Source organism: Curcuma longa, chromosome 1, assembly GCF_044706935.1.
Source record: "Curcuma longa cultivar G26 ecotype Majalengka, Jawa Barat chromosome 1, ITB_CL_G26_1.1, whole genome shotgun sequence".
NCBI classification, from domain to species: domain Eukaryota; kingdom Viridiplantae; phylum Streptophyta; class Magnoliopsida; order Zingiberales; family Zingiberaceae; genus Curcuma; species Curcuma longa.
In genome coordinates, this window is record NC_133861.1 from 20,835,058 (window position 1) to 20,843,691 (window position 8,634).

Consider the following 8,634-nt stretch of genomic DNA (forward strand, 5'->3'; position numbering starts at 1 on the left):
CGTTATCACAATATGTACATTTAGTGCAAGTAACATGAGAAATCAGATGGTTCTCAGCAAAATGCACAAGTGATCGAGTGATGGCAGGCAAGTTAACCATCCTCGCTTTTGAGCTAAAACAATTTAGCATTCAGTCTAGGAAGATTCCTTCATATCATCAGCCCAAACGTTATCCCACGAACCGCTAGCTTTAGGACCCTCGACGAAATGTTGCCCGGCGGCAGTTGGAAACTCACCAGGAGGTCTCAGTTGCTGCTGTTTTCTAGGCTTTGTGCGGATGCCCAGTATTCTCAAAACAAATCTCGTGAGCAGAGTTGCAGAAGAAGTGAGCTCACCAATGTAGCATTCCGGAACGATCAAAAAGCTACAGGTGTTAGCTAAGTGGTCAAATAACCTTGTGACATCCTGGAATAATAAAGACAGAGCTAAGTTTGGCTACATGTCTAACCTGAAGAAGAGCAGTCATGAACAAGTGGAAGGCCTAAGTTCTGATCGATTAGTATAGAAATTCAACCGAAGAAATTCACAACATCATGCATCTGCAAACAATATTGGAAGTACAATAAGTTACACATCTCATCTTGTTTCATCAATCAGCAGTACAGTAAAACAAATCGATGGCAGATTGTATACTTGTTTATTGCAAAGCATGCTCCGGTTGTTAATGGAGGTCGCAGATCTTGGCATCGGCGGTGTAGCAGCCCAAGATCCTTGAGAACTCGGCGATCAAGGATTGTCAAAGATCAGTCTAAAAGATTTTCAAAGAATAATTATCTGTACAGAGATTTTCAAAGACCAGTCTAAAAGATTTTTCTCTCCACGATGAAGTTCTTATTTCCTCGCAGAATGGTAGAGCTGTGAGATCGAGACGGGGAGAGGTGAGAGCGGCGACGAGGTCTCTGAGATCGAGATCGGGACAGGGAGTCGACGAGAGGGAGAGGCGACGAAGGGGAGAGATCGGGATCGGGGGTTAGAATAAGGATTTAGGGTTTTTGCTATTTTTTAATGGCGGAATCGCTAGCCACGGCGAAGGATCGGGCGGCGCGTCTTCCCGCGGCGACGAAGGCGAAGGATCGGGCGGCGGCATCTTCCCGCGGCGACGGATGGCACAGATCGGGCGGCGGCGGCTGCGTCTTCCCGCGGCGACGAAGGCGAAGGATTTCAGAGATCGGGAATGAAGGATTAGGCCGCGCGATTTTGGGAGAGCCTGGATTTGTTTCGTCGCCACGGTGGAAGCACGCGAAGCGGAAAAATCGCGCCACGTCAGCTGTCGCGGAGGAGTCGCGGATGAGGAGTCGCGCGGCATATCAACACTCCGATATCCCTTATGAAGTATTTACTGGCCAACCAAGTCACCAAATCGTTCGGTCTCACCTTCTCTTGAAGTCCTTGCATGTGTTTAGCAAAGCTCGGTCTCAATGTAAATAAAACCCGATTTCGGGAAATATTTCATGACTTCTGGCTAAATCTCAATTCATGCTAGCAATAGCTTTTGGTCCCCTAGCCATCTGCTCATTGATACGAAACCACTTGTGTGATGCCTTGGCGGAAGGGAAAGAGCAACAAGGTGAGGGATCAGTGGTGAGACAAAAGAGAAGGGAACATGGAGTTCTTCTTTGTGGATCCTTCATCCCTTTAGCATGGATAATCCAATTAATCAAATGCACCCGATATTTTTCGATTCGACTGGACCAACCGCACTATGTTTCACTTGCTCAATCTATCCACATGATTGATCTATTTACTGGATTTGATCGATCTAATTACCTGATCTGATTGATTTGTCAATCTATCTAATTTATCCATTTGGTTTAATCACTTGCTTGACTAGTACAATTGTTTGAGCTATTTTGTGGATTGAATGTCGTGATAATATGTATTCTTTGAAAAACTAAAACAAAGAATGGACTGAAACTATTTTTTTAATGAAATATCATATTCCTTATCATTTCAATTTAATAGAGATAAATAAAACAACCCCGATAAATAAAATTAAGCTTGATTGGATTGAATAAATTGCATCGAATAGATTGGCTAGATTGAATGAATATGCAACGTGAACCAATCGAGTAGAATGATTAAATTAAATGTATCAAATGACAAAATCAAGTCGAGCATTAATAATAGATTTAGATCATTAAATAGATTAAATTAATCAAAAGTATGATACTAGAATTTTAAAAGTTGATCTTTGAATATAAATTGTAATCTAAATTTATCTTATAAATAAATTAGAAGGAAATGCCTACCACTCTAACTGAAACAAATGTATTCAAAAAAAATAAAGTTAAGTTGGACACATTAGACTGAACCAAATAGATGAATCAGATTTAACATTACAATGAAATTTAAAAAAATAAAAAATGCTTCATTTTATTTCATTTCAATTTTTTTTATTTTATTTAGAATTGTCAAACAGATTCACTCATAACGGGATGAACTAATCCATAAAAAACTTATCATATAATTGGGTGAATCGATCCACCAACTTGACATATTACGAAATCTTCAATTCAACTCAATTTAAGACGGATTACGGATTAGACGAGATAAGCCACGGGCCTATTAAAAAAATTAAAAATAATAAAATTTTTAAATTTAAATTACAATTTAAACGGATTAAATTTAAATTTTTAAATTTAAATTGCTATTTAGACATATCAAACCTATTAATTTATTAAGTTTATTAATTTTAAATTAAAAAATATTTTTTTTTAATTCACGAAACAATTCAAATCCATCATAAATCGTCCTACGTGAATTGTAGACCTAAATAGATTGATCAATCTAAATTCATTTTAAAATGAATTAATAAAATTTTAATTTAATCTGAATTATCGGATTCTATCCAAATTGGACTCTAATTTTGCACCAATCTGATTGAACCCGATCTCATTTTATTCCGTTCCATTAACTGAAAGATGGGGCCCATCACAGTCCCAGAAAAAGCACATGGTATTCTCGTGATTCGATCGCAAAAATAAATCGCATCATTTTCCTCTTCGCCCTTTCCTTCTCTCTCTCTCTCTCTCTCTCTCTCTCTCCGCGTAGGGGAAGAGAGCGCTCCTCCCCTCTTCCCTATCAAGTTCGCCAACCGAATCATTATCGAATAGATTCGGTTCCGGATATCAACCTCCGATTTTTTTTTCTCTGGCAATTGATATTTTTGTCGCAATCATCGCAGATCTCTCTTCCTGAAGCAGGCCGCCGGTTCCTTTTTCTGAATCCCTGCCCGCATCTGTTCGGACAGTTTTCCTCTTCCCCTGCATACAAATCTCTTGAGCTTTGCTCGCATTCTTGGTTGATTTCGCCGTCCAATTGCACTAGTGGACGCGATTCTTTCTCTTCGGAATGACGCAGTAGCGTAGATTCCTGCGAACACTAGAGGTAATTCAGTTTCGATCTGTGCTCTCTTTCAAGCCGTCTAGGGTTTTTTTTTTTTTAATTTAGTTGATCTGTCGATTTAGACCGCAAAATGAACGATTTTGCTTCCTGGCTTGTACATGTGATTTGTTGCTTAGCGATGAGCTGCTTCAGGTCGTAGGGAAGAGGGGAGAGGGGGGGGGGGGGCGGGGCGGGGCGGGGGAGGGAATTTTGGGATGGAGGAACCATCTATGTACAGTCACAGTCCAGCCCATTTCGCCGTATTACGAAGAGACCATGTAGGCCTCAAGCGGATCGTCGCCGCACTCCCTCGCCTCCCCAAGGCTGGGGAGGTCACCACTGAGGAGGAATCCCTTGCCGGCGAGCTCACAGCTGATTCTGTCTCCGCGACCATTGACCGCCGTGATGTTCCCCATAGGGAGACCCCCCTTCACCTTGCTGTCCGGCTTCGTGACCCTATCTCTGCTGAGATTCTCATGTCAGCTGGCGCTGATTGGTCTCTTCAGAACGAGAATGGCTGGTCTGCGCTCCAGGAGGCAGTTTGCACCCGTGAGGATTCAATTGCCATGATCATTGCTCGCAACAACCAACCCCTTGCCTGGGCTAAGTGGTGCCGTCGTCTACCTCGCATTGTTTCGTCCATTGCACGGATCCAGGATTTCTATATGGAGATCACATTCAACTTTGAGAGCTCAGTGATCCCATTTATTGGAAGGATTGCACCATCTGATACTTATCGAATATGGAAGCGAGGTTCAAATCTCAGAGCTGACATGACATTGGCAGGGTTTGATGGATTCCGAATCCAGCGAGCTGACCAGACATTCCTCTTCCTTGGTCAGGGTGCTCCTGCTGAGAGTGGGCATCCACAGCTGCCTGTTGGGTCTCTAATTGTGCTTGCTCATAAAGAGAAAGAGATCACAAATGCACTTGAAGGAGCTGGAGCCAAGCCCACAGAAGCAGAGGTGGCTCATGAAGTTGCTTTGATGTCTCAGACAAATATGTACAGGCCAGGAATTGACGTTACACAAGCTGAGCTCATCCCTCATCTGAATTGGCGGCGACATGAGAAATCTGAAATGGTTGGGAATTGGAAAACTAAGGTCTATGATATGCTGAATGTGATGGTGAGTGTCAAGTCAAGAAGGGTCCCTGGTGCTATGACTGATGAGGAGTTATTCAACATGGACAATGATGAAAGGGGGACCAATGGTGGAGATGTTGATGGGGAGCTCGATGAAATATTGACACCAGAGGAGAGGGTGCAGTTGGATTCAGCACTTCAGATGAGTAATTCTCAGGGTTTTGATGAATTTGAAGGAAAAAATGGGCCGCATGAAAGTATAGTAAACTCTGAATCAAGTGGTATTTCCAAGGAAAAGAAAAACTGGTCAGTATGGAGTAACAAAAAAACTTTGAAGAATAATGGAGTTGAAGATACAGATGACACAAAAGATAGACATTCAAAGTTTCCAGATAATGGACATCATAAAGATAAATTAACAAAAGAAAAAACAGATGCTAAGAAGGGGAATGAAAAAAGCACAAAGAAGAAGAATGGTCACAGTGAATCTAGCAAACATGAAAGTGAATTCAAGAAAGGTTTGAGACCAATTTTGTGGTTGACTCCAGATTTTCCTTTGAAAACGGATGAGCTTCTTCCTTTACTAGATGTCTTAGCTAACAAGGTGAAGGCTGTGAGGAGGCTCAGGGAGCTTTTAACCACAAAGCTGCCTCAAGGCACATTTCCAGTTAAGGTAATTTTTGGGTGCATGTTTTAAGTAGATTCCTCTCTTGAGTATTGTCTATTTTTATATCAATAAAAAGGCACATTTTTTATGTCGATTTTTCTCTTTTGATTATTTTTTAGTTTTTTCAATAAAAGTGAAAGCTACATTTGAGTAATTTCATATTTAGGATTAAGTCTTCCTTTTTGGTTTAACTTGATTTTGCATCCAAATGAAAATTCTTATTTTGTAATTTTTCTTCGATGTCACTGTTTTACTCGTCCATTCACATTTGTCACAGCTTCATTATGAATTTACCTTTGTTTCTTTTCCATGTTCCCCATTTATAGAAATCTAGTTTGTCTGGTTCATATTTATTTTATTTTGTATCCATGCTACAGATTCTGAATTTCTCATTGCATAGTGATGAATGCTAGGTTTGCATTATCCTTACTGGGAAATTATCTTTAATTCCTTATTGAGCAGTTTTAGTAGAGGTAAAAAGATGTCTGAATAAAATATTGCTAAAGCATGTGCATTGTTATAAGTAAACTATTGAGGGTTTTTGTGACCTGCAGAATTGACCTTAGCAGATTTATATCAAATTTTACCTTTGGTATTTTATAGCTTACCAAAAACTATAACTTTCTTGCTTAGTCCCTCTTTTTTTGCCAATGCATATTTTGTTATATTTTCTTGGTGAGAGTGAAACATGTAATTCATTTGGTATTAATGAGGTACAAAACATAATTCTTAAGGAAGAATTGGTTTCTTGATTCTTCTATTTATTTATCCTAGTAATCAGCCCCTTGAAAATGTGAAGATCTGCAGGTCATGTTTGAGTAAATACATCCATGATGATAAAATAATCACTACTGATAACATGGTTAGGGCAGAAACGGTTGCAAGTAGTAGTTACAGTTGTATTTGACTGCTGGACCGCTGCCTTCAAGCTCTTCTCATTAATTTTAGTGTTATTCTCACATAAAGGATAAACCACTAGATAGATTGAAGGGGTGAGAGTTACATGGTAGTTCATTGTTATTGGCCAACGAGGGTGGGAAGACAAACTGAGAGAAGACAAGAGGGAAACATAATGATACAGGAAGAATATCAATCTAATTTCTATTCTCCATCCTACATGTAAGTACAAAATGTACTGTTTCAAGTCATGAGCAGACCAAGCATGTAGGCTTTAGTTTCTAAGCATATGTGCTCAAAGCGGATGCGCTGGCCAACAAACAGAAATCTGCAACTGGTCATTTGCTGCAGATTTTACTTGTAGGCTGTCCACCTGCAATTGTTTTTTTTTAATATATATTTACAGATAAAAAAAAGTGTGTTATGTGATCTTTTTCTTTTCACTCTACTTCAAGATAGAAGTTCTCTTTTGGTCTTTGAGATGAAATTTATTCTTTTCCATCATTTAATTTTCACTTCTTTTAAGCAAACTGCATCTCCAAGTTTCAAAAGAATAAAATAAAAAATCTGCCATGCTTATAGCTTTATCCCCTAATGATATTTTTTTGTGCAATTTTGTTAAGCCACGCTTTATCACCATGGTTTTCTCCATGCTCTCTCATATGTTATAAATGAGATGTTCAGGCTCATTGTGGTGAAGCTTGCCAATTACTTTTGTCTAGGCTCCTATGGATCTGTTTTTCAATAATTGGTAGGAAGTTTTACATCTGCATAATAATTCATTATGCATGCTACCTAAATTGTAAACAAGCCAAACCGAGCCTAAGTTTGTGTTGTTAAAGGTTATTTGATAAGGTAATTGAGAGTCAAACCAAGCCGACCCTAAAATTAACCTGATTAAGCTTGGTTTGGTTTCTTGTTTTTGAGTTTGAGCAACTTGAGCTTGGGTCATTTAGATATTAATGAGCTTTTAATTCAACCTTGTTTGAAACGTTTGCAATTTTAAGCATGTTTGATTAGTTAGTGAGCTTAATTTTACAAAGTGTATTTTTGGTTGTTTTAAGAGATTTTTTTTGTTTATTTATAAGTTTAATAAAAGTTTTATTAATAACTTAGTTCACAACCTTTATTCGTGGACATTGTTCAAACACATGTTGATGATTGCTCATTTAGTTTAATGAGTTGTTCAAACTTATCATCTCTCTCCAAGTAGAATGAGCATGAACTCGATCTCCTTCTCACAATTCTCCTCTTCCAGAGTAGATGTTTGGAGATCTCGTTTCACTTTTGTCCACAATACTTTGATTAGCTTTTTTTATTGATTGCAATCTCAAAGCATAGTTCCATTATTATCTCGTTTCTAGCATATACTCTCTTGAGTAAATGTCATATCCTTATTCAGTCTCCTCTTGATTATTCTTGAGTAGGTACTGGAAGCTTAATTTGTCTCTTTTACTTAGTCTTCGCTAACTTCAGAAAGAAGATTACTCAAAAGTGATCTTATTTATTTGAAGATTAAATCAAATAATATCTTTAATTTCAAGTCTAACCATCAACTCTTTTGAAGATCAGTCAACAGTCTCTTCAATTGTATCTTTTTTATAGTGTTTTGCTCTATATAAAAGCTGGATATAGATCAATAACTATGCTTCAGCTTAAGGGTGTTAAAATAATTATGGGTATCAAAGTATTATGTGACTAAATGTTTTTCATTGTTTTAATGCTTATAATTTGGTCGCTATTATTCCCAAGTGAATTCTTACGTCTATGAAGTTATGAAGGGTTAAACATGGTTTCAATTCTACAATATGCTGTATTCATTTTATTGACCACTGAACTGTAAATTCTTCCATTTCAGTTGGCCATTCCGATCGTCCCTACCATCCGGGTCCTCATCACCTTCACTAAATTTGAAGAGCTACAACAATCTGATGAATTTTCAACCCCTCCTTCCAGCCCCACCCATTTCCAGGAAAGCAAAGTCAAGGAAGCACAAGAATCAGGTTCCTGGTATTCATGGATGAGAGGAAACCAAGGTGGGCAGACTAGTGATAGCAATGAATTGCGGAGCTCGAAAGATGAGGCTGATCCTTTCAGTATTCCTTCAGAATATACCTGGATTGACGCAATGGAAAAGAAGCGTCGCCTGAAGGCCAAGAAGGGAAAGAGCAAGCAAGGTGCAGGTAGAAAGCAATCCTCAAAAACTACAGATAATCACCAGCTGGTGGATGGTTTCGTATAGCAAATTGAGTGTTGTACATCAGGTAAGTTAGGTGATTTAACAAGGAAGTGATATGCATTGATAATTTCGTGTTCATTTATATTTTGCTGAGATGTGATGGCCGTCGGTGACATGCTTTTGTAGTTCCAGTTTTCCAGTAGTAATCGGCAATATTATGTCTATTGGAACAATCGTAGGCAATATGCTCAGCACATAATGACTACGGTTAGAAATTTATGTCGCAGAATTCCTTCTCTTTATTTTCAGGGTGTAGAGGACCTGACTAGGGTATAATAACTGCTAGCCTAGTAAATTGTAAAAGATGCATTATTTTTTACCCTAAATCTCAGTGTATATCTAATTAACTTAGATTGCATTTTT

At 38.5% G+C, this 8,634-nt stretch overlaps 1 protein-coding gene and 1 long non-coding RNA gene across 3 annotated transcripts; one reads left to right on the forward strand and one right to left on the reverse strand.

Annotated features, from left to right (window-relative positions):
* Window positions 1-2: 2 nt before the first annotated feature.
* LOC141834914 (uncharacterized) lies at window positions 3-1,145 on the reverse strand. The gene is made up of 3 exons (XR_012602353.1): window positions 634-1,145; window positions 449-539; window positions 3-364 (listed from the first exon to the last, which is right to left on the reverse strand). It is a non-coding gene; the product is annotated as an uncharacterized LOC141834914 (long non-coding RNA).
* A 2,454-nt stretch (window positions 1,146-3,599) lies between these two features.
* Window positions 3,600-8,634, forward strand: LOC141820501 (uncharacterized). Of its 2 annotated transcripts, none has more exons than XM_074707858.1 (2): window positions 3,600-5,141; window positions 7,891-8,634. In XM_074707858.1, exons 1-2 carry the CDS (start codon window positions 3,600-3,602, stop codon window positions 8,272-8,274), a joined length of 1,926 nt encoding a protein of 641 aa, XP_074563959.1. In that variant the 3' UTR covers window positions 8,275-8,634. The 2 variants fall into 2 exon arrangements, with proteins under 2 accessions (XP_074563959.1, XP_074564033.1); XM_074707932.1 differs by having other exon boundaries at window positions 3,600-5,135.

Coding starts and splice junctions, on each gene's coding strand:
- LOC141820501 (XM_074707858.1), top strand. CDS start 3,600: ATGGAGGAACCATCTATGTACAGTCACAGTCCAGCCCATTTCGCCGTA. Junction 5,142..7,890: donor AAGGCACATTTCCAGTTAAG/GTAATTTTTGGG, acceptor CTTCCATTTCAG/TTGGCCATTCCGATCGTCCC.